The sequence below is a fragment of the Adiantum capillus-veneris genome, chromosome 29, assembly GCF_014529385.1.
Source record: "Adiantum capillus-veneris isolate H3 chromosome 29, ASM1452938v2, whole genome shotgun sequence".
Taxonomy (NCBI): Eukaryota; Viridiplantae; Streptophyta; class Polypodiopsida; order Polypodiales; family Pteridaceae; genus Adiantum; species Adiantum capillus-veneris.
Genome location: NC_140959.1, coordinates 114766944 through 114792675, shown reverse-complemented (window position 1 = coordinate 114792675; position 25732 = coordinate 114766944). Strand labels below are relative to the sequence as shown.

The 25732-nt window shown below is 39.3% G+C and overlaps 1 protein-coding gene across 1 annotated transcript in view; it reads right to left on the bottom strand.

The window, feature by feature from the left end:
- Positions 1–21903: 21903 nt before the first annotated feature.
- Positions 21904–25732, bottom strand: part of LOC147419797 (C18orf8) — a 148010-nt gene continuing 144181 nt past the window's right edge. Inside the window, exons 11-13 of the mRNA XM_086505447.1 lie at positions 22963–23071; positions 22693–22872; positions 21904–22621 (exon numbers count right to left, since the gene is read on the bottom strand). Of these exons, the coding sequence (XP_086361573.1) occupies positions 22448–22621; positions 22693–22872; positions 22963–23071 (463 nt within the window). The 3' untranslated portion in view covers positions 21904–22447. The remainder of the gene's footprint in view (positions 22622–22692; positions 22873–22962; positions 23072–25732) is intronic.

Sequence of the window (25732 nt, the reverse complement as noted above, 5' to 3'; positions counted from 1 at the left end):
ACTCACTATTAGTAAAATCATATAGACAACACATAATTAACCATTAAGCCAGCTATCCCATTGCAATTAATCACATACAATAGGAGGGTGCCTAGTCTTGTAGCATCCCTCCCACCATGAATAGCAATTGCCCTCAATTGCTCAGTAGAGAATCAACTGGACCGTGAGTGATGGAAAGTGTGGAAAAGATCTAGCAAGTTGTGGAAAAAAATTTAGGCATCCTTTTGGCATCCTCTCTAGGGTGGCCTTTGAAATTCAAAACATAGCCGTTATAAACCATGCCAGTGCATGTGGTGGTGCTCTCATGATTAAATATTTGTGCAAGGATGAGCTATTTTTCTTGGTCCACAAGTGAAGGTGGATCCTCAAAAATGTTATGCGTAGGTAGGGGTCCTCTGAAAGGTCTTAAAAGACTAATGTGGAATGCATTGTGAATGTGCCAATGTGAAGGTAAGTCTGAACAAAATGAATAATCGTTGATCATTGCAAAAATTTTGAATGGACCGTAAAATCAAAGAGCAAGTTTAACAAAAAAATTAGTTTCAACACTTTCGATCCTTAGTTTTTCAATGTGAAGCATAACATAATCACCTTCCTTTAATTGGTGTGCCTTGCGATGCTTGTTAGCATGCTTACTATAAATTTCATGTGAGTGTTTAATGGCTGAAATGCACACTTGCATAAACATCATGAAAATTAGCACCAAAATCATCAGCGACGCGGGGCAGACACAACATTAGAAAGACGTGAAGTAGAAGTAGAAAGAGAATGACCATACACAATTTCAAATGTACATTCACCTTTGGCAGTGTGAGTGGTGTTGTTATATGAAAATTGTAGAATATACAGGTAATCATCCAATTTCTTGGGTTGAGAAGAAACATAAGCATTTAGCAAGTCAATGATAATGCAATTAGTGACTTTAGTTTGACCATTAGACTCGGGATAGAATCCAAAAGTAAAATCAAGTGTAGCTCCAAGATTTTCAAAAATACTAGTCCAAAAAGCACTACAAAATTTGGAATCTCGTTCAGATATTATGACTTTAGACAAACCATGATGTGGAAAGACGGTTTTAAGAGATAGAAGTGCAGCTTGATGTGTTGTGAGTGTTTTCTTACAAGGAATGAAGTATGATTTTTTAGAAATGGGTCAATAACAGTCCAAATCATATCATGCTTGTCAGCAGTGAGTGAAAATCCAGTAATAAAATCCATTGAAATATGTTCCCAAGGTTTTTTAGGAATAGGGAGAGGGTGTAAAAGTCCCATTTTTTCACATGTTGCTAGTTTTATCTTTTGACAAATCAAACAAGTTGAAACATACTATTTAACATCATTCTTCATAGCACGCGAATAGAAATGACGACATAAGTTTTGAAAAGTAGCATTTAATCCTCTATGTCTAGCATAGCATGGTTTGTAAAACTCTTCAATGATTAATATACAAAAAGATTTAGTTAAACACAATTTCTGCTTGAAATAACAAAAGTTTTGTTGAATAGTGTATTTGTAAGATATGTGCACAGAATTCTCGATCATATGTAACCATGTGGTTTTGAAGTCATTGTTGTGTGCATAAGTGTCAGGAATTGAATCAAATTAAATACCTGTAATGGTTGATAGATTATTAAGAGAGGGTCTTCAACTCAAAGCATCGGCTATAACGTTTTCCTTACACATTTGGTATTTAATGTTGAATTAAAAACTTTGAATGAAGGAAACCCACTTAATATGTCTATCATCTATTAAGGGTTGAGATAGTAAATACTTGATACTTTGCTGATCAATTTTGATGATCAGCAAAATCAATTTTGATGATTAAATCAGCACCCATTAGATAGTGTTTCCAAATTTTCAAGTCATGTACAACAACGATCAACTCTTTGTCATATGAGCTAGATTTTTCTTTAGACGGTTTAACTTTACGACTTTCAAATGCGAGTGGATGGTTATCTTGCACAAGGACTGCACTGATACCTTTTTCACTAGCATCAATGACTACGACAAAGAACGGTCCATCAAAATCAGGAAATTGCAGTACGTGTGCATTTATCGAATCATTCTTGAGTGCATTAAAGGAACTTTCTTGCAAATCAGACCATACATAAGGAGAATTTTTCTTTAACACTAGGGCTATGTGAACATGAGCAACTTTTGTGGCTATAAGCAGCTTTTTTGTAAATTCTTATTCTCATAGACTACAAAGAACCTAATCAAAACCTTTCAAGGATTTGTTGTCAAGGCAAATTGGTAGTTGAAAAAAAATAGAAATAAATAATTTCATATAAAATTATTATTTATAAGAGTCATCTTTTAGATACAATCAAACAAAAATCGCTCAAAAGTTTTAATATCCCATGTAGACCCACATTGAAACTTTTTTGAAAAATACATGGATATATATACAATGAGAACCTATGCATATACTATTTTTAGGAAAAACATTATAGCTTATTTTAGGCCTTTAGAATGTTGTCAAAAAATACAATCACAAATCTTGATGGTCAATGAAAATTATGTTCATCATGGGTGTGAATGTGGCTAGTGCATTTGTTAGACCAAATGGCATGACAAGAAATTTATAATGTCCCACTTGTGTTCTGAAAGCACTTTTGTAGACATCTTGGTCAAACATTTTGACTTGGTGGTACCCTAATTTGAGGTCAATTTTTCTAAATATTTTTGCCCCTTTCAGTTTGTCTAGTAGACCATCCACTCTAGGAATAGAGAATCTATTCTTGATGGTGATTTTGTTTAAAGCCCTGTAGCCAATACATATACCAAAAGTTCCATTTTTATTCTTAACAAGAAGTAATGGAGCTCTATATGGTGAACTACTAGGTCTTATAAGTCCTCAATCAAGAAAGTCAATGATTTGAGTTTGTATCTCTTTGTGTGTAGTTGGATTTACACGGTAAGGTGATCTACAAGGAGGTTCACTACTCGGTATAATATCTATTTTGTGGTCTTTTAGGTGTGAAGGTGGAATTCTAGATGGTAGGTCATGCATGAAAATTTTCTTAAATTGTGAGAGAAAATCATCATGTGAGGAGTTATGTGAGGTTTCAGTTTCAGTAGAGATTTGATTTACTAGCACTATATATGTTTTTTCTTGTTTTCGAATTGCTCTTTTGGCTTAAGTGTGAGAGAGAAGTGAAAATTTTTCATGTGCTAGTGTTGCTTGGATGGAGAAATTTTGATTATTATGAGTGAGAGACATGGTACGTGTTTTATAATTAATCAACGGATCAAATTCATGACGGAATGGAATTCCCAAAATCATATCAAGACCATGTAATGGTGCTACCAAAAATATACGTACTTGTGTAAATTCACCAATGCAAACTTCAACAGTGACTTGGGTGGTTTTGCAATTAAAATGTTGATTATTTAAAAATTGTTTTGACTTTGTGAGGTGAAGAAATTTCAGAGAGAGAGAGAGAGAGTTGTTGTGCCATCGTGTAGAAATAAAATCATGGCTACTGTCATCTTCTAAAATAATGGTGACACTTTCACCCTTGACTGTGTCTTGCACTTTAAACAAAGTGTGAGGAGATATAGGAGTGCCAAAGATGGGTTTTCATCCTAATCATACTCATGATCATATCCCTCACCGTAATTAGCTTCCACTGCATTGTTGTTGGGATTAGCATCTTTGATGAGGTTAATAGTAGCACCGTTGGGGCGGTTTTTGTCGAAGGTTTTTGGTTTGGTTTTGGGGTAACTCCAGATTGGCCATTGGGATGGCCATTGCTCTTAGCAGGACCATTTAGACACTTATCTGCATTGTGACCATACTAGAAACATTCAAAACACTTCACCTTTTTGTTACCATTAGAGTTTTGAGAAGGACATTGGTTGGAAGAATTTTGGTTGCCTCGCTGCTGTGTGTTGTTGTTGTTGTTGCTAGAAGGTTGAGAAGTTGTAGCAGAATTATCAAATCTGCGTCTCTTGAAAAACGTATGGCTTTGATGTTTTTTCATGTCAAAGTTAGGAGCGAAAGAATCTCTCTTACTACAGTTAGTGTTAGCAGTTTATTCAATGTGAGAAGGTTATCCACCTTTCTTCTTCTTTGCATTAAGAGACAAATCAATAGCCTTTGACAATGAATTCGATGCAAACATATCTACCTCAGCACCAATTTGTAGTGCTAAGCTAGAGATATATTTACGCTTCAATTTCCTGCGGACTGACATGTTCAATAGCTTGCAACTAAATTAAATAGTTCCAAAAATGATCAATGTAGCCCTGTACGTCTTCATTTCGACCATTTCAAATTATATCCCACTAGCGTCGTGATTTAGCTTTATACTGTGTGGGCAAAATTGATATAAAAATAACTTTTTAAATGCATGCCAAGTACATGGTCTTTTACCATGCTCTTTGGTGGCATTCCACCACAGTGTAGCACTACTGGTGAGATAATTCGTTGCACACTTTACCATTTCACATTCGAGAAAGTCTTCATCATGAAAATAGTAATCTAACTGACTAACCCATGCTAAAATCGTGCTAGCATCTTTAGTGCCATCAAAATCCTTGAAAGTAAAGGTTTTTCTACTAATTTGTTTTGCTTTGGTGTTGATGCAGATTCTATGCGTGCAAAATGCGACAATTTATCTTCAAGCTCTTGCCTTCGCATGCGTTCATAACTGAGAGATTGTTATAGCCTAGCAAGCTGCTTGACAACTATGGGTGCCTGTGGAAGATATGCCATGATTGCCTGCTTTTCTTTTTTTCTTTCTCCTTCTTTTTGATAATCTTTTTATTTTTTATTTTTGTTCTCTTTATATATATAAATAAATGAAAATGACTATGTAGTAATAGATGTATGCTCGGTATGCAAAATTAATGAGAAAAATAAAGTCAATAACAAAATAATGGGTACTTAGCTCGTAGATTGATGATGTCGTCCACTCCAAACTATGGAATACTAGAGAAAGATTGAAAACGGTGATCGGTCAATAATTCAGATGCAAGTTGATTGGATTTTTCAGTATCTGATCGCCCTCATCTCCGATTGAACAATCAGTTGAACAATGTCAAAAACTTTGTGTGGCTTGAGGACTTCGATTAATGCCTGGCCCTTGAAACTATAGTGGAGTTCAGAGAGAGGGCGAAGAGTGGATGGCCGGTTTTTAACTGCTAGTGTCGTGGTGGCCAGCTAAAGACATTGAATGGGGTGAATATCTTATTAAAAGAGGTGGGCTTCAGGGTTCAATGGCCGGCTGGCCAAGCAATGCTAATTAAAGCCACACCCTTTTATTTAAACAAAGAGATTTTTGATGGTTGATGGCGTGTTGCAGAGGCTGTTGAATATGTGAGAGGGAAAGATGATGAGGGCGACATGCAGGGACTCTTTCGGGCCAGGGTCCAGTAGGAAGAAGTACTCCACAGGTCAGGCGCCCCTGGTGGTACCACTTGTGTAGGATTTAGGTGAGATCATCAGTTGATCATTGGGCTTGCAAGAGATGTTTCCCACAAAAGTCCTTAATTAATTGAGTATCCAGATTTCTTAATTATAATATTTTGGAAATATCTCGTCCTTTGATCCTCGCTATTTTCACAATCCACAAGATTTAGCCATTACTTTGAATTTGGAGCTTGATGTACCAAATCTCAATGTTGCTAAGCGGAATCAATTGGTCGATTTATCAATTGATTGGCAAACTTGATGCTATAAATTTGCAGTTTGCTCCTTAAAATTTGAATTTAGTTGCCAATTTTCCTCAAACCATAAGCCTTGTTACCATCGTTGGAGGGAAGATGGGGAGAACGGTTGCTTCCAACTTCCAATCTTGCTTGCACACCTCCTTGTCAACCTCTTACCATCTCTTCCAATTTTCCAAGTACAGACACACCTAGACTATGACGGCGCACACACACACACACACACACAGACAAGCTTGATAAGGGGAGAGTGTAAGAGTGTAAGAGAATGAAAGAGAAGATGTAGACATAATTAGGGAGTACACAACATAACACAATATAGCATAAGAGAGAGAAGGGGAAATTTTGAGCATCTACACAAGAAAGGCCTAAAATCATAGCCCCAAACTCCACAGCACCACTTCTTGTGGAGTTTGGTATTTAATTTATTATTTGAGTTTTTGGGTGCCAAAATTGGAGGCCCCTCTTTTACAACTAGTCCACTTTAGTATTTGAGTGGAGCACATCACTTATTGCATGTCCCCTAAGGGTGAGTTCTCACTAGGGCTATTTACAGCAGCCATAGTGGCGTATTGAATAAAAAGTCTAAAATACTATGCAAAGATAAAATGATCGAGAGGATTATTATTTGTCGGCACCTCCTTCTCAACTCCCAAAATTCCAATCTACAAATCATTATCAACTCACTATTAGTAAAATCAAATAGACATCACATGATTAACCATTAAGTCAACTATCCCAATTACAGTTAACCACATACAACAGGATGGTGCCCAGTCTCGTAACAATTGTGGACTAGAAAAAGTAAAAAATAGTCCTTTTTTGGCCTAATAGATAATAAGCGCTCTTATTATCTCTTGCTAGCCAGAAGGTTCCATTTTGACATTTTTTGGTCCAGATAGTTGATAAACACCATATGATTTTGGCCTAACAAGAAGTTATTTGGATATTGTTTGCTACTTGAAATTGAGTTTTTCATATTTGAAGCTTGTAGACTGGCCTTGTGGCTATTTTGATAGGATTGAAGCAAAGATTTGCACCAAGAGTCCTTATACATTCTTGCATATGAATATCTTTGATTGTATACATGAGTGATTGGGATCTAGCTTAAGAAACTGCCAGATTGGATGTACGATTACGAAAATGGTTGGTATTGATACTGAAGGCCAGGTGTTCATTTCCATTGAGTAGTTCAAGTCTTTATGTACCTAAGGTCAGGCCGTATTTTCACGAATCAAGGTTATAATAGAGAAACTAAAAGTAGAGTATCTACAAAGGAGATTCTAAACCAAGGGAAGCCTTTAGAGACTATAGTGGAAGAAGTACCTGACACTTACTCCAACTCAAGTTCCAAGATGTCTTCCTTCTCAACTCAATTGAGGATTGGAACCTCTCTCATGTTCAAGCACGTTTTAACCTTCCACGAGACTAACAAGCATGGGGCCCATATCTATCTGGATCCTAATGAAAATTATGTGATAAAGATCAATCATCACACATTTGAGTTTGAAGAGGAGGTTAGAGAACAAGCAAGATACCTTCTATATAGACCAAACAGAGTGCAATACCTCAAAACAACGAACCTTGATATTGTGGACAAATCCCGGGGCAGTCACTTATCAAAAGATCCCTATATCACGTGTGTTCAAGAGGTAATTAATAATACCCCAATATACATACTATACTTACACTGTGAGCCTATTTAAAAAACCCCCACCCCCCCTCTAATGTATACATAAAAGTATACATTTTTATACATTTTGGTCTTTTAATAATCCTCTCCTGTTAACTCACGTGATATCATACACATTCTAAAAAGTGACCGCCCCGGGGGACAAATGGGGTTTAGAAGCTCATACTTTGATTCCATGCATTAACGCTAAAGAGGGACCACCACTGCTAGAATTAGAAGGGTATGACCAAATAGATGCTAAACCTCCGAAATGCATACCTACCAATAATCCATGACTTGGAGTTTATTGTTGGGAGGATATTAATGTTACAAATCTCATATAGACCACTCATGCTAAACCAAAACAGTTGACACCCTTGAAAATCATGTATATTTTCAAAATAAAGAAAAAAAGTCCTAGCAAATATTCTCATCTATCTCTTTAGGGATTGTTATAACAATAACTTTGTTATGATGACTTCGAAAGAGGTTGAACAGATAGAGTACCACGTATAATCAATTCAAGAGATCATCATGGGTATGAGACCTAAAACAAAACAAACTTTGGGGCCAAATGAAAGAGCCTTTGGCAGTATGGCCATGCAAAGGGGAAGCACGGCTTGAGGTAGCCACCTCAATGATGCAAATTGGGGAAGAGACACAGAAACCACCAGTAACTAGAGAAGAACGGGTGACACTAGGACAAAGGGGTATGAAGTAAAATGTGAGGAGAAAATGGTTTGCACATTAAAGAAGATCTTGTATGGTCTAAAGCAAGCATCAAGAGACTAGTACTTGAAGTTCAATCATTGGATGGTGAATGATGGATTCAGAAGATGCAACTCAGATAATTCAGTCTACACAAAGAATTTGGGAGATGGGAAGTTCATCATCCCAATGTTGTATGTTGATGACATGTTGATTGCAAGTGCTAACATGCAGGATATCAAAGACCTTAAAGAGGAGTTGTCTAAATCTTTTTCAATGAAAGATTTAGGTGCTGCAAAACGGATACTTGGTATGAAGATATCAAGGGACAGGACAAAAAGGACAGTAAATCTATCTCAAGAGGATTACATCAAGAAGGTACTAAAAAGGTTTTCAATGCAAGATGAAAATTGATTTCTTCACCTTTGGCTATTCACTTTAAACTAACCAAGGATATGTGTCCATAGACACAAGAGGAGATAGTCTATATGTCTAAAGTTACATATGCTACATTGGTAGGTTCTCTAATGTATGCTGTGGTATGGAAAAGGCCAGACATTGCACATATAGTGGGAGTTGTGAGTGGATTCATGGACAATCCACGTAAATAGCACTGGCAAGTTGTGAATTGGATACTTAGGTATCTAAAAGGAACAACAAAAAATGCTTTGTATTTTGGAGGCACTGATATTTTCTTGCAAGGGTATGCTCATGCAGATATGGCAGTTGACAAAGATACTCAAAGGAGCACTATTGGCTATGTCTTCACGGGGCTGAAGACACATCAGTAAGCTGGGATTCAAAGCTACAAAAAGTGGTCTCACTTTCTACCATGGAAGCAGAATATGTAGCAATGACAAAGGCAATCAAAGAGATTTTGTGGCTTCACAGATTCTTAGAGGAGCTTGGATACAAGAAAGACAATTGTGTCTTGTATAGTGATAGCCAAAGCGCCATCCATCTTGCAAAGAATTCAGCCTTTCATTCAAGGACAAAGCACATTGAGGTAAGATATCACTTCATACACAATCTTTTGGAAGAGGGACAGCTAAAGCTAGGAAAGGTGCACATAAGTGAAAATCCTGCAGACATGTTTGCAAAGGTAGTCAACAAGGAGAAGTTGAGCTTTTTCTCATCTTCAATCAGCATTCAAAGATAAGAAGCCAGGATGGAAATCAGTCACAGGTTTGATGTGGAGATCAATCTCCAAGTGGGAGATTGTTAAGTATGGAACCTGATTTTCCCCTTGTAACTTTTAGTCTTAAAAACGCACATTTGTAAGGCCCCCATTATGAGGAGAAACCATCGTACATGATTGAAAAACCAAAAATTCACGGCCAGCCGAAATATTATGGCCGGACGACGGTCGAAAATAGGTCAAAAAATGGCTGGTTGACTGGCTGATTGGCCAGTGGGCCAGTAGTCAATGGCCGGCGATCAATTTCAAGGCGGACTTTTCTTCTCAAGGGAGGCCACACATGGACGCACTGGAGAGTCCAACTTGAACTTGTCTACACAAGGGCGGCTACACACGACTGCCTCTCATGAGAGAGGACATCCCTTTTGGCCTACAAAGGAAGGCCTTTTCTACACACAAAAATGGATTGTGAAGCATTGTGAAGTTGATGTGAGGTGGTGAGAGTGAAGCAAGGCGGGAGCTCCATTAAGGGTATAATCCCTTTGTAACCTACTTCTAGTTTGAAGTACTAAAGCCATTGAGTGGCTGTTTTGCCGTGGATGTAGCCTGCATTGGGTGAACCACGTATATCATGTGCTCTCTCTCTCTCTCTCTCTCTCTCTCTCTCTCTCTCTCTCTCTATATACTCTATTATCTCTCGTGTGTGAAAAATTGTCTCTCTCCATTAAGTAAGCTATTCTACTATCTACTTAGTTACGTCTTATTTCCTAACACAAAGTATGCCAATGCAAGGTCCGAGACAAGGACCACTATAAGGGTAGCCTATGAAACAACCTGGACCATCAAAATGTGTGTCGTTGAAGGAAAATGGACAAACCATGAAACAAACAAGTGCTATTACAAGCCTAAATATGACAAAAATGTCTAGCATGCGCCAATGAGACAACAAGGAAAATTGATGTATATGTATCCACCTAACATGGGACCGATATGGAAACCATATATGGCTATGGAGAGACCATAACCGGTTGGTCAGCAACCACCTCTACCAAGAAATAATGATGTGTGACGGTTAAGTACATGCTTCCTAAAGAGCAAGTGGAGGAGCAGGCTCTAGTGCCAGTTACGCCATATAATGAGGCAAGTTCTTCAACCTTGGGAGTAGAGGACAAGCGGTACACTCAGTCAAATCCTGCCAGACAACCCATGGTGAAACAAATGCCTAAGCCAAGGATGGAAAACTACCATAATTGTGGTTCAGATGACCATTGGAAAAATGATTTTCCACAGCTAGATAAGATTGCTAGATCAGTTGAAGCGTACTACATGCAATGCAGTCAAAAAGGTGGGAATTTTTTTATGACTACTCTAGAAAGAGAAAATAGCCATAAATGTAGTACAAGTCATGCAAAGTAGCTCATTTGATAGTGAATCTACTATCCCAATTCGGGTAGTTACTAGGGCACATGCCAAGAAAAATAGGCAAAATAGTGCAAGCCAATAATAAACGACCATATTTTTGAGACTCTAAGAGAGAAAGACGTAGACATTATGACCTTATAAGACAAACACAACCAAAGGAAAATTGAAGAGAAATTCTAGAAAAGGGTTGACAAAATGACTCGGTCAATCCAAAATTTAAGGAATTGAAACCAAGCGATCCGTATTGGTAGATAAAATATACGACCCAATTAATGCATCCTTGGAAACCTTCCAAGCGGGAGTAAAATTGGGTCAAATATTGGAAGCAAAATGAAAAAACTACCCAACACCTGATGTGGAAGGTGCAAAGCTTGAAGCTTACAAAATCCTAGTGCAAATCACGCAATCAATGCTAGAAACACAAAAGCCAAAACTCAAAATCATACAAAAACCAACAAAAAAGGAAACAAAACCAAAACCTATGGAAATGAAAGACACTAAAGAATTGAAAGAATCTTTAGCAAGGACTCAAGAACCTCAATTGATAATTCTAGGCAGTGAGGAAGGGCTAGATAGAATCCCCTTAGTAGAGGAGGATTGACCAAACCATCTATGGGAACGAGTGAGGAAAGTGAACAATGGGAGCTTAACACTGAAGTCAGCTCCAATCAAGCAAGTTGACCTAGATCAACCACCCATGGAGCTAGAGAAAAATCCCTGTATGGAGATTGGGGATCATAGTAATCAAGCAAATCCAAGGCTCGGACACTCCAAACATTACCCTCATACTTGGGAGAAAACAAAGACCAAAGCAGACTTTGGATGTGGAGAATTTGCATTCAATCATGTTGGCTCACATTCAATGTACCATCACGTTGGGTGATTTGTCGAAGATAGGGCCACATCTATGGAGGGATATGCAAGGAACCATGGGAAAAATGGGCCTAATGGGGTTAACCAAAGAAAACCAATCTCCTATTAGATGTGCCAGCTATTTTTCTTCCTTGCTGCCATCTTTTTGTTGCTACATACTTAGACTATGTAGTAGAAGGTGACATGTAATCTTGAATACATGACCTCTAAAAAATAGCTCCTCTAACAAATATGAAGACAAAGCCATATCTACACCTTGTACTATCTACATTTCCTATATTATCTGCATCTGTGTATCCAACAATAGATGCATCACTATTTTTTAAGTGTAAGCACTTACTTTACGTACCTTTCAAGTATCCGAGGATATAATTCATTGTTTCCTATCAAGATTTTCCATATAGAGACTCACCACTCCCACTACAAATGTAATTTTTGTCCTCGTTGCCCCTATCGCATATATAGAATTGCCAACTGCTGAGGAATCGGGCACCTGTTTCCATCTCTTCCTTCTCAATATCCAGCTTATGAGAGTCTTCTTTTCTAAGTTTCACATATGCCAAAAATGGGGTACTCAATATCTTACCTCCCTTCATATTGAAATGATGCAAAACCTTCTTAGTGTATGCTTTTTGAAAGAACATTTTTTGCCATGTTCCATAACATGGGAATTTTGTCTCTCTTAGCTTTGTCCTTAGAGTCCAAAATGCCAGACTTCTTCTGATCGTTAAATTTTTCTCTTTGTTGCATAACAATTCCTCTTTATATGTCCATTCTTATGGCAATAGTAGTTGTAAGGATAGAGAAACTACTGCATGCTAATCTCCACCCATCCTTGCCCCTATATAGACCCCTACTCCCTATTTTATGAGCCCCCTTGACCATGCATGCATAGATTAGGGTCATGCCTCCCAAATCCTACCTTAGGTCTAACATTACTCCCCCTTGAAGAAGTGTTTTTGTCTTCAAAACAAAAAAGTGACGATATCTGCTTAAGAGCACTCATGTTGTTTACACTTGCACCTCTCATAAGTCTAGCTGCCCATTTGACTAATACATGGCTCAGTAGGAGGTTCAATGAAACCAAGAAGAACATCTTTATTGTTTACATTGTTGTCCCTTTGCAAATGTTTGTGTAAATGGCTTGTATCCAAAATATATGTAGACGCGATTTATATCTCATTTGAGTATTTTAAATGAGTTATTACAACTAAGAGGTGACTAAACAAAGGAACAGCTGCCAGATGTTTTGAAGGTGTTGGAATATGTAAGAATACCTCTTCTCAACTTTCCATTTGTTGACATATTGCATCAACACAGATTAAGTCCTTGACTTATTGTCATTCCTCATCAGTAGGAAACCCCACCATAACTGATGATCGATGTTGAAAACATGACATAAATATAAAGGGATTAAACCTAGTCACAACATGTTGTGCATCATGATAAGCAACCTCCAAACTAGAGAGGTAACCTTTCCAATTGGATTGCTTCTTGCTAACGTACTCTCTTAACATATCCTATAGCACTAGATTAATACTTGAAAGCTTCCCATTTGTCTCTAGATGAGTGGAAATACTAATACTGAATTGTTTCTCCCATCGTTTTTAGACAGTCCTCCAAAAATGACTGGTAAATGTGGATCACAATTACTCCCAATATTGTTGAGTAATCTATATAATCGAAACAAATTATGACCAACTAGCTTGGTTAACTTTAGAGATTGAATAGTGGACTGAATAATCTTTACAGATTTTAGTCAACATATCTATAAGCACCCAATTGTACTATATATAGGCTGGTCTTCTCCAGCCAACCGTACTTTATATAGGCCCTTGGTCCTAGCTATATATAGAACCATGTATTGCATATGTGTCATGAACCTTGGCCTGACATTACTCCCCCCTTAGAGAAGTGTTTTCATCCTCAAAAAAAAAGTGATGTCTTCTTAAAAACACTAATATTTTTCACAGTGGCACCTCTCACGAGTCCAGCTGCCCATTTGATCGATACATTGTTCAATAGGAGGTTCAATGAAACCAAGAAGAACATGTAGATTGTCTAGACATTGTTGTTCCTTTGCAAACGTTTGTGTAAATGGCTTATATCCAAAATAGTGTAGACTTGATTTATAACTCACTTAAGTATTTTAAACGAGTTACCACAACTAAGAGGTGACTAAACAAATGACCAGTTTACAGATATTTTGAAGGTGCTAGAACATGTAAGAATACCTCTTTTCAACTTTCCATGAAAGTGACTTGCCACAATAAATCTCATCAGCACAAATTAAGTCCTTGACTTGTTGTCATTCCTCATCAGTAGGCAACCTCACCATAACAAGTGGTCATCGAGGTTGAAAACATGAAGGGACTAAACCTAGTCGCAACATTCTTTGTGTCATGATAAGAAAACTGCAAACTAGAGAGATAATCTTTCCAGTTGGATTGCTTCTTGCTAACATATGCTCTTAGAATATCCTCTAGCATGAGATTAACACTTACAAACTACCTATCCATCTCTGAATGACTAGTAGTATTGATATTGATTTGTATTCCCCAATCGTTTCCAGACAGTCGTCCAAAATTCACTGGCAAACATGGGTTCACCACAGTACCCACAAAAATGCTGATAATCTATATAATCATTTCAAATTGCGAACATGGGATCACCAGTACCCACCAAATTGCAGGATAATCCAAAATTGCAAGATCGAGATAATGCATGTAATCTTTCAGATTGTGAACATGGGTTCACCAGTATCCACAAATTGCAGGATAATCCATATAATATTTTTAGATTGTGAACAACCAACTTGCTTAAGGAGTGGACATGTTTGAACTAAACATACAAGGTTTAGGAAATCTAACTACAAGCACCCATATCAATCCATCTCATCGTATGGTAGTTGGTAGACCCACAGAAATCCATAGAGATACTTCACTTATGGTGCGGAAAGCTTCATAAGCTATCAAATTTATGAATTTGTATGTCGTCTCAAACATACCTTGCTAAAGACTAGGGTCTATAACACTTAGTGTACATGCATTTAGTGAAAAATTATCTGATCCTTTATTTTCATGGCTATAGTTTCCAATGCTTATGGCGGATGTTATGCTCATAGCATACATAAAACAAAGGAGGAATAACATATATGAAAAGAAACTAAATACGTCCCATTGCAATCCCGTGAAAGCCTTGCTAAAACATTTGGACCATAATAGAATGTTAACATTAATCACGTCTAGGTACCAACAATGAAACATTTTCATTAACAACACATAGCCTTGCTCTATGTGTAAATAATGATCTATTAATGTTGTTTAATACTACTTGTAACCTTAACAAGTTGCATTTGGTATCCAACAACTTTTGGCCACTCATATTATTTTTGATACTACATGCTAAAAAAGGTCCAATAAACAGATTTGACCAGCACTAAGGACTTTGTTGCAATACATAATTGAAAAAAGTTTCAATCTTGAAGACTCATATTCTCCTCATATGAAATATGTCTCATATAGAGATGTCAAGAAATATACCACCCATCCAGTACGAGATGTACTTGTGTGTGGAGGTAACTATAAACACTCAGCAACATGAGTGAGAGAGGCCTCATAAATCGTGCTCCATACTAGCTAAACCAAATTCCATGAGTTCCTAGACATGTTTCACACCTTGTGACTAACAACATGTGCCAAAAAAACCCTACCATGTAGGCCTATAGCTATTTCAACAAGGAGTGAACCTACCATGTAGGGCTACATGGTAGGCCTGGCATGTAGGCCTAAAACTGTTTCAATAGGGAGTGAACCCTTGCTTGTATCAGAATGAACAATTAAGAGAAAGTAACAGGTTGTAAAAATGATACCTGGTACACTACTTTCTAGAGCTCAACCAAAGCATAGTCTGAAAAGGAATAAAACCAAAGTGTATGCTTACTATATGAGTTAAAAAGTATTGTATACTTCTCAGAGGCCAAGGGAAATTCTCATACCTCAAAGATACATTACCAAAATTCCTTTGACCTATTAAGCCCTAAAAGTAGAGATTAGTGAAGATAAATAAATATTTAATTGATAACCCTGGGTGTTTCCATGGGCAATCCAAAACCCCTTTTGTTAGATTCTACAAATTTGAACCCCTTTGTTAGATTCTATAAAGAAATTGCGTAAAGTATCAATTAATTGAGACCAACATCATCTAGCATATCAGCAATACTGATTGTAACCAACTTGGTAAGGTGAACTTACCTACTACCCCTTGCCAGTTGAGAGTTTCTTTCCTTGAAAGTACAAATGTGAAGAGGCCAATTAGTGACCATCAACACTTATGGAGTGATTTTTCCTTAGTTGGATCATACGACTGAAAATATTGGTCTTATAGACACAATCAGGGCTATAGACTCCTCTCAAGGTGGAATCTTATTCAGAATTGGATCTTTGAAACAATTGTTTGCCTTAAGTTTCTCTCAGCAGAGTCATGTTATCACATGAACTAGCTGCTTGATATCAAGGCCATGCATGTCTACTACATACAAAAATTATCATCTGTAGTGCATGCACCTTGTGCATATAACCACTAATATACATTGCAAGTCGATGCATTGAGATGTAACAAATACAATTAAAGATACTAACCTCAATTGTTATTGAGAAGATGGTTATAGTTATGGGTCACGCTTGCAACAACTTCAATAGGAGAAGCATCAAGGAAAGTCATTGGAAACAAACAAACAAAGATTATACCTCGTCTTAAAGAATTGTGCAATTCAAGTGCATGTGGAGACCACATTGAGTTGAATCCACCATGATCAATAGGCAAATAATGATGTCCTTGACAAAGTAGGCGGTGTTATAGCGAAAGCATAAACAATAATGGGGTGATATTAATTCCACCTTACTCGCACGCTAAGCATAAAAGGCTAGCTACAATGACTGACGCATAGTTTAAGATGATACCATGAGCGCCTTGCACAATCTATATTAGCATAGATACATCACAATTTGATGTTGCCGAACATAAAGTGTAAGCTTATATCCACATATTCCCAATGCCCCAAACTTGTCTACCATTGCCCTTGATCCTAAGTCAATGAGCAATATCTTTGCATGGGGTAGAAGTCTTGTTGCTTGTTCTGACTCTCAAAGCATTTTTCTTTGCAAAGAAAAAGGTATTTTCCAGATTAAGGGTTAAAACAAGAAGAAATTGAAATTGTTTAACCTTGTCGCCCCTCTGTGGTCAGCAGTCTTGAAATTCAAAAGTAAAGGCTCAATTGAGAGTGAATTTTAGTCTAATTTTGTTGTCCTTGCTTGAATCTGGCTCACAGTCATGTATGTTGACAAATTGAGAGATGTTGTATGCACCATGTATGCCCTCTTGGCTTGATTCATAATGGCACCCAGTGAAATATCATAGCCATGTATGCTAACAAATTGAGAGATGTCGTATGTACCACGTATGCCCTCATGGCTTGGTCCATATATTGACACCGAGTGACATATCATTTAGACATGTTGCAAAGTCCCCCCAAGTTCGTTTGTTTATAGCATATTCTAGACTTTGAAATCTTTTATGCAATATGCCAAAAATTGAAGCCTTACTTCACATAAGGACATTGTAAGAATGAAACATGATGGAGCCTTTGTGTTCATAGCCAATGGATGCTCCTGCCAATATATATATATGTCATGGAAAAATAAAGTTGACCTTGTCAATCATTAACAGATAGTCAACCTTGTTGAATTGTACATCTTATTGAGAATCATAAAAGAACCTTAGATTACCCAATGTTTAAAGGAGATAGCTAGCTATCAAACTTCGTTTGACTTCAAAACCTTTCTTGACACAACCAACTTTCGCTTGCCAAACTTGCTTGCTTTGCAGAAAATTCTTCAAGGTTTCATAATTTCAAAATTGTAAACTTTAAATTTAACTTGCTTACTGACTTGCTTGAATCAACGCCCTTGGCATCGGAATTTGTATCACCACATGGTGTGGTTTGCCTATGCAAGATGCCTCTCATATGTGGAAGCCTTGCTTCTCCATGTCCCATTGCGTCTTGATCAAATTAATGAGCTCTAAGTCCTACTCGTGGTGGCTTTTAGTATCACCAAACCCATTTTTCTGCTTAGCCATGCTTGAAATTCTTGCTCGAGACCACCTTGTGCAGAACCCTCTTATCGAGGTTGTTTATTGCCAATCCAAAAACATGGCCCTGGCCTTGCTGATTTTACGTAATGTCGAGGCTATATGAGGTCTAGCCATGCTTGAATCCCTACTTGAAGACGAGGCAATACCTAGCCTTGTTTGAATGGTCTTCATTTGCTTCTTTGGCACTAGTCTTGTCAGTGGCAAAGAAGCAATACCTAGCCTTGTTTAAATGATCTTGCTTTGCTTCTTTGCCACTGGTACTGTTCCAAGGCCGATGAGAGCCAAGCAGTTTATAGGGCAGACTCGGCCTTGCCCAATTCAATTTGTAGAATTTGTTGAATGTTTCTAGTATGCTTTGATTGTGATGACCACAACTTCTTGCTTCTTGCCGAGGTCTTTGTGCAAAAATTACCATGTTAAAGATTATCATGTCACAGAGCACTTGATGCTTGTTGGTCAGAAATTTCTGCTCTGAGGGCCATGCCCTTACCTAGTTTTCTCGATTTCCTTTCCGATTCGTGTTTGGAACCGAAGCTACCTTCCCGAGACTTCTTTTTGCCTAGAGCTCTCCTTCCCCAGATCTCTCCTAGTCAAGGCCTTGAATTGGCTTACAAGTACAAGACCGTATGCCGAGGTCGGGCCCTTCTTGTGCATGTATTTAGAATCGACCTTCGCTAAAATGCTTTAGCTGTCCAAGTGTCATCAATTTCCAATGGCTATGGTAGCTACGTTACATAGAATTCCAACTCGTACCATAGTGCCATGTGTTATAGCGTCATCCAGTGAATCAGAACCTTGCCACACAAAAATCCTCACATATTCTCTTGCCTCCGTGTGGGAAGGTCCTCCAAAGAATGGCTCTTGGACGAGAGCCTTAATAGAAGGGCACCCAAGATATGAACAACGCTTTGAAGCAAAGCAATGCCGTCGACGACAACATGCAAAGAGGAGAAGAAGGAGATGGTGCGTTGCACAAAGACCATTTCACTCACCGATGTAGAAACAAAACTTGCTCAAGACGCAAGTGTGCACCCTTTTGGTGGGACCCCTATACAAAAACATTGAGGGGTGCCCCCAAATCCAAGCAATCGTGCCCACGTAAGTTTCCTTCGACACCGAGCTTCTCAATCACAACTTTTTTCCATGCATGCAAAGTATGTTCCTCAAGTTTGCAAGGCAACGCCATGACCTCCCTCCTCAAAAAAAGAAACCAACTATGATACTAGTGTAAGAGTATAGGGATAGCCACATGCTCTTCTCCACCCAATTGTGCTATATATAGGCCCTTGGCCCTATCTAAATATAGACCCCCCATATTGCATGTGTGTCCTCGTCCTTGGCCTGACATTACTCCCCCCTTGTGGTGGGGTTGCAATGTGAGCTTATATCCTCATATTGCCAATGCTCCAGTCATGTCTGCCATTGCCCTTGATGCTAAGTCAATGAGCAATACCTTAAGATGAGGTAGAAGCCTTGCTACTCGTTTGGCCTTCAAAGAACTTTGCTTTGCAAAGTAGAAGATCTTTCCATATTAAAGATTAAAAACACACAAAAAAAACAAGAACTTGAAATTTCTAACCTTGTCATCAATCAGTGGTCAGTTGTCGCAAACTCATGCTTGGTTGAAAACGAATTTCAGTCTGATTCCGTTGTCCCTGCTTGAATTTGGCTCATAGCCATGGATTCTGATAGATTGAAAGTTGTCGTATGTACCATGTAAGCTCCATGGCTTGCTCCAACCTTGGCAAAGCCCTCCCAAGTTTGTATGCTAATAGCATATCCCAAACATTGGAAGCTACTATCCGAAAATAGGAAGCTTTGCTTCCAATAGTGACATCTCAACTGGACTCATCTAGGATTCTTGTTGACGGCCTTCACCCACCATAACAACCAGTAATTGCATAACAATGAAAGAACTATGTGTACCTATTGTGTGACATCTTGTGTATACCATCTTGTAGGCTTAGTTGTGATGGAAATCCCCCAGCTCCAAAAGAGCTCTTGTGAATCATCTTACCAAGATGGCCTTGCCAAGATGTTGTTCAAGACCTTGTCAAGACTTGGTCTTGTTCCCCTTGCCAATCTTGGAGCCCTTCTGGTCCGATTCGAGAGGAAATTTTGTTGCACGCTTTGGATTTAGCTTGTGGTCGTGGATGGTAATGTGCTTTCTTTTGTTTTGTCTGCAATCCTCCAAGCTTTACATGCTTTAGATTGCCTTGCACCAACTATATGTATATATATAGCCGTGCTCGTTGAAAGACTTGCTTTTCAATGGATTTTCATGGCTTTCCCGTCCTTCTCAACTTCTTAGAGGACCGTGCCTATTTCCAAGCAAGCTTGAAGAGCATCCTCACCCTCCCATGTCGTATGCTGCAAAAAGTTAGTAAAATAGAAGGTATGAGCCTAAAAATTTCTACTTACCAATCCGAGGAAACCACTCGAGTCCATCTTCGATTAAACTGGAGTTGAAACCCAAAATAACATCATCACATGTACCACGATCATGAGTACAACCTCTTTGCTTGTGAGAGTGAGCAACATAAGCATCACCAGGTTTGGTTGGCTCAAGAGATTTCTTACAGATTTCCTTTGTAAGAAAACTACCAATGACATCATTGAATACCAATATGTCTTCTGATGTTGAATTTCTGATGACTATACAAAATGTATTCCATACAAAAGGCAAAGAACATAGCAAGAAAATAAGTTAAATTTCATCATCAATCCCTATCATGTGAATTGACTAGAGTATATTGAACTAATTCAAATGTGCTGACATGTTGCCACCTTCCTTTGTGCATAGCTCATAAAGCTTCTTCATAAAGGTAAATTTTATTGCTAGCAATTTTCTTCTCATAAATATCACATAATTTCTATCGTAAACTAAAAGTGGTAGCCTCACCAACAATGGTGAACCACACTCACTCTCCAAGATGCAAGTGTATGGTCAATACATGAAATTGCAAAGCGAAATTGTAGAGTAGCATTCGCAAATAGTGTAGAATAATTGTTTCACCTTGAGTTCACTCGATAACATAGGAGATCAAATTGGACAAGTAGTTCTCTTGGAGCTTACTTGGGGATCAGATGGACATCACCTTGAGTTCTTTAAATCTCAAGTTCACTTGAGATTTAATTCAAGATCAAACAATGGATTTTTAATCCCACCATATCGCCTATCTCGGATCATTCACTCCATGTGCCACGTGGTCTCAATTAGTCATGAGAGAGGTCTACAAATTTCCCACACTAAAGAAGTTCACAAAGTAAGAGTTGACAAACTTTCAACTCTATGGAGTAGAGTGCTAGGCTACCAAACCCATAGATTCAATCACCAAAAGAGCATCCAAAAATGGTCTTGCTTCTAAGCACACACACAACTCGCATTCGGATCCTCAAGTAGCTCCTTACCCATCGTGACTAAAAACTATCGACGTACATCCACACTACAACATGGGATGGAGCTAGATATATCTATGTAGCATCATTGTATAGCCGAAGTTCATAGCATGCATTCGTAGCCTTAGTAGTAAAGCTACATCCACCCCTTTAGGCTTTGAAACTCCATGGTCTCATGTTTTCTTGCTCCCCAAGGCCGTTGACTTGTTGAAATGCATGTTACCAAGGCTTGCGATCTTTCACAACTGCACATGCATGTGTGCACAAACAAACTCAAGGACTCAACATACGGCACCATTTCATAGTTAAATTACTTTGCCTCTTATTTTAAAAATTAATGATGATGATTTTGCCAACATTGCTTGTATGTTCGCCAATTTTTTTTTTTTTCAAGTTTTTGCTGACATTTTCCCTCTGATACTTTTAACTCTTGAATTTTAATCAAAAGGATGAGATAAAACAAGCAGTTGAGTGTAGCATCACTAGGAAAGTCAAGGGAGCTTGAACTTTCAAAAAATTTGCTTATGAGCTATTGAGAGTTGTCCTTCTCACTCGTGAAGTAAATAACATCATACAAGAGAGTTCTAAGAATTGAGAATGCTCTTGACCACACCACTCCTACTGATACCACTTGGAGCCCAAGCCACTATGACACTTAGGTCTCTTATGATATCTCAAATTGGATATGAAACTTTAGTACTTTAGATGTATTTGGATACAAAGGACTTGACTTGAGGGACAGGGACACGTTGGGACATCGAAAGCAGAACAAGCACATAGTCTTTCCTTGACAGAAGTACCTCCTGAGGCCTTCCCCTCTAAACCAACAAGACCAAAGGCAATAGTGCCATTATTACTTCTCCACGGAAGTCAACTAAAATACATATACCTATCACATGGGTTCAACATAAAAATATTTTTGATGTCACTTATTTATTTACAGGGGTATCATTTAAGGGACTTCAACAGAGAAATTACAGACGGAGTAGGAAAAGGGAGCTACAAACTTACAAATAAGGGATTTTCATAATACCCCTTGGATGCGCTGTTTGTGATAAAGTCTGAATATGTCCGTGATTGTGATGGCACCACCAACTATATCCACCACAGACGTACTTTTTTTCAAATCACAAAAGTTTACCTATCAGATTGATTGTGGATCAAGTCTGAATATGTACCTGATTGTGATGGCACCACCCAATATATCCACCACATTCGTACTTTTTTTTAAATCACATAAATTTACTTATCAGATTGATTGAGATCTTGTTTAAACAAAGCATGCCTCTTGACACTTTCCACTGGCCGCACTATCCTTTCACAAAACTTGAGCACTGAAAAGAACATGGCAAGCAAGCTTCTCAAGCTGCAATCAATTTATGCTGGCTTGGAACAGCCAGCCATAATGTGTCATGAAGCAATCACACACTGCTCGTTTAGGACAGATGAGTACTTTTGATATTCAGCAGTGCTCTCAAAACTCGGGACAAAATCTATACAAAAGCGCATCACGCTCGCTAATGTTTGCATGTCACATGAGTCCGCAGCCAACTCCAGAAAAGTAGCCGGTGCAACCGCCTCAACCTAAGAAAGAGAAGCCCAGAACCTTCATAAACCGCTCATTTTTAAAGCAGTACAGCAAAGACTCCACTTACTCTGTTTTGCCTGGCATATCGAAGCGCCTCTAATAAGCGGCCTTGCTGCAAAATTGCCGACAGATAATCCCCATGAGCAGACAACTGCTTCAGCATGTTAAGACCAGCTGCAAAAATTGGTGGGTACGATTTTCCCACTTGCAGTAGCTGCTTCGCGACCTCTTTAGAAGGCTCCAAAACCTGTCATACAGAATTGTGCAAGCATGAGCAAGCTGCATAACATGGTCATATAGACACCCACAGCTTTTACAAAAAGAGGTACATGGTCACCTTAGTACGAACAAAATGCATGAGTTCGGCATAGCGTTCATCTCGTGCAAAAAGCTGAATCAACAACGCCTGCAGATCAGCTGGCACCTTCAACTTCTCCATCACAGCACTACGAAGCCACAAAACAAAGCGCCTTGCAATGTGAAAAATGGCTAGCTTATCTCATGATGAAAAAATACCACAATTGCAGATGTACTTGAAACCTTACTTTATCCACATACAATCTCGTGCAACAAGCTGAATCAAAAAGGGAAAGCCTTTTATTGCAAGATTCCCTATTCAAGTTTTTAAAACTTAAGTGTATCAGAGAGAGAGAGAGAGAGAGAGAGAGAGAGAGAGAGAGAGAGAAATGAATATATTAACGTCTTCAAAAGGCCAAAATGACCTATGAGACCAGAGCGTTACAATGTGGTGGATCTGATACAACGTCAGAGTAGCAAAATGAAATGAAAAAAGGATGAGACATAAATACTATGAAATCCTAAGCTTGTAGGTGTGAAATAAGCAGCCAGCCGGGATAGCCAAACCACAAGTCACAAGAGTTCCAACATTGGTCACTGGCGGATCTCATCAATCTCTTCCATGGTCAACAGTTTGACCGGGCGTCGTGCATGTCGAGCCAAAGTGATCCGGATCCTCTGCTGTAGTCTCCGTAGATGCTGTGTAGTCTTCCACATTCGTGGGCGTCTGGATCTCCCCAATTGAGTCACTCGGTCCATCAGTGTGCCTTTGTGTGAGGCAGCAAAATCTGTTGTGGTAGTAGCTCCTCCAGGTGTCAAGTGTCTGCTCTAAAGAAGTCTGTGATGTGTCTCTGGGACTAGCTGACCTCTCCTCTCAGCAGGCTCTCTCTGTATCTACGCAGCTCGAGCAGAAACAACCCCAGGCATCTCTGATCCTTGTACCTCATGACTTTGGAGAGTGGTCCAAAGCCCTCTCTGAACAAGCAATGGAAGCGGCCTCGTATCTCGTAGTAGACGGGACGGTGGCACATGTAGTGTAACATGTCACACAGGGGGTACTCCGTTGTATCTCCCAGTCTCGATCCGTAGCTGGTGTGAAGATGTGCATATCTGGCCAATAGCGCACCGTATCCCATGAGACAAGTGGGTGTTCAGTTATCTGGGCCTCGTCACAAAACCATCCACCGTAAGCTGGAGAAGATGTTCTCTGTAAAAAGCCATCTTTGTGCCCAACTCCTGTGTTGGCTGTATCCATGTCCTCCTGATGTCTAGCTGAATCAGGTCCTGGCGGATCAGCCTGGTGATCTCGGACTGTGTAAGTAAGAGTCATGGAGGGTGCGTCCAGTGAGTACTGGAAGGGGGGCAATCTGTCTATACTGAACCCATGTGCCTGGAACCATGATGTCATCTCCCCATACACAACATGCCGTATCTCCCTTCATGGCTAACTGTCCAGAGGACTCAAGTGCAATGCGGGCGTATCTGTCTCTGGGAAGTTCCCACATGCGATGTATGAAGGAGACAGATCTAGTGAGCGCCTCTACTACTAGTGGGGGGGCAGCTAGCTCTGCTCAGATAATGGCACGTGGTACTGAGGCCTTGGCTCTAATGAGCCGCGAGATCATAGAGACCACGGGCTTCTCCATGTCCCCCCATCCATCAGTGCGACCTATCCTCCCGTGATCCAGTGAAGGCCCCCATATCTCAGCTCCATAGAGCAATGCAGAAGCCACTAGCGTGTCAAAGAGCCAGAGCTTCGTCCAATGCTCTAGAAACTAAGCCTGTGAAGTTTAAACACATCCTCTCCAATCTACCCAATGTTGAATGGGCTCTAGTCAATCTACTCTCTGCTGCTCTCCTTAACGAGAATGCTCATCCACTAAAAACCACTCCAAGGTAAGTGTAAGCATTTGTATACTCCACTTCTCCTCGCCGTATGTGAATGCGGGCGCTGACCTCCTGATCCACTGTGGGGTGGTATTAAATATCATGACCTTGGTTTTTCCAAGGTTGACAGACAAACCACTTTCATGGGCAAACCTATGCAAAGCATCCAAATGACGTTGCATCCCTTCCGGAGAGTTGGAGATCAACACAATATCATCAGCGTATAACAATAGCGGGATCCTTGTCCCCGCCATCAATGCACCTCTATCCCCATCTCTCTCAATGTAGTCAGAAACCTCATCCACATACATACCAAATAGAGTAGGAGAGAGCGGGCAGCCCTGCTTCACCCCAATAGTGGAGTGAACCGGTGTAGAAAGACCCTCTGAAGTGCGTACATGCCCTACTACTGATCTGTACAATGCCATGATGCCCCAAATTATCTCTGTGGGTACTCCCATCTCCTGTAATCTACGCATCAGTCTAGCTCTGGGTACTGTGTCAAATGCTTTGCGGAAGTCCACAAAGCTACAATAGATCCGTCTCCCACGGAAACTTCCCTCCTCGATGATGGGCCCGAATGTCAAGATATGGTCAAGAGTAGAAAAACCTCTTCTAAACCATGCCTGTCCAGTTGCACACATTCCCTCTCTCTCTGCCCATCTACTCAGCTGCTGCTCAAGAATGGATGCATACAACCATGCCAATGTGTGTCCAATCATGATAGTGCGATAGTTCCCAGGCTCCATAGGGTCTCCTGATTTGAAAATAGGTACAATGGTAGATAGGCTCCAGGTATCAAGCCAGCCCTCGCACATGGCACGGTTAAACATGACTGCTAGAAGCTCTACTAGTAGATCTTTGGCATGCATGAAATGCTCAGCCACCAAGCCATCATGATCATATGCTCTCCAAATCCTCGT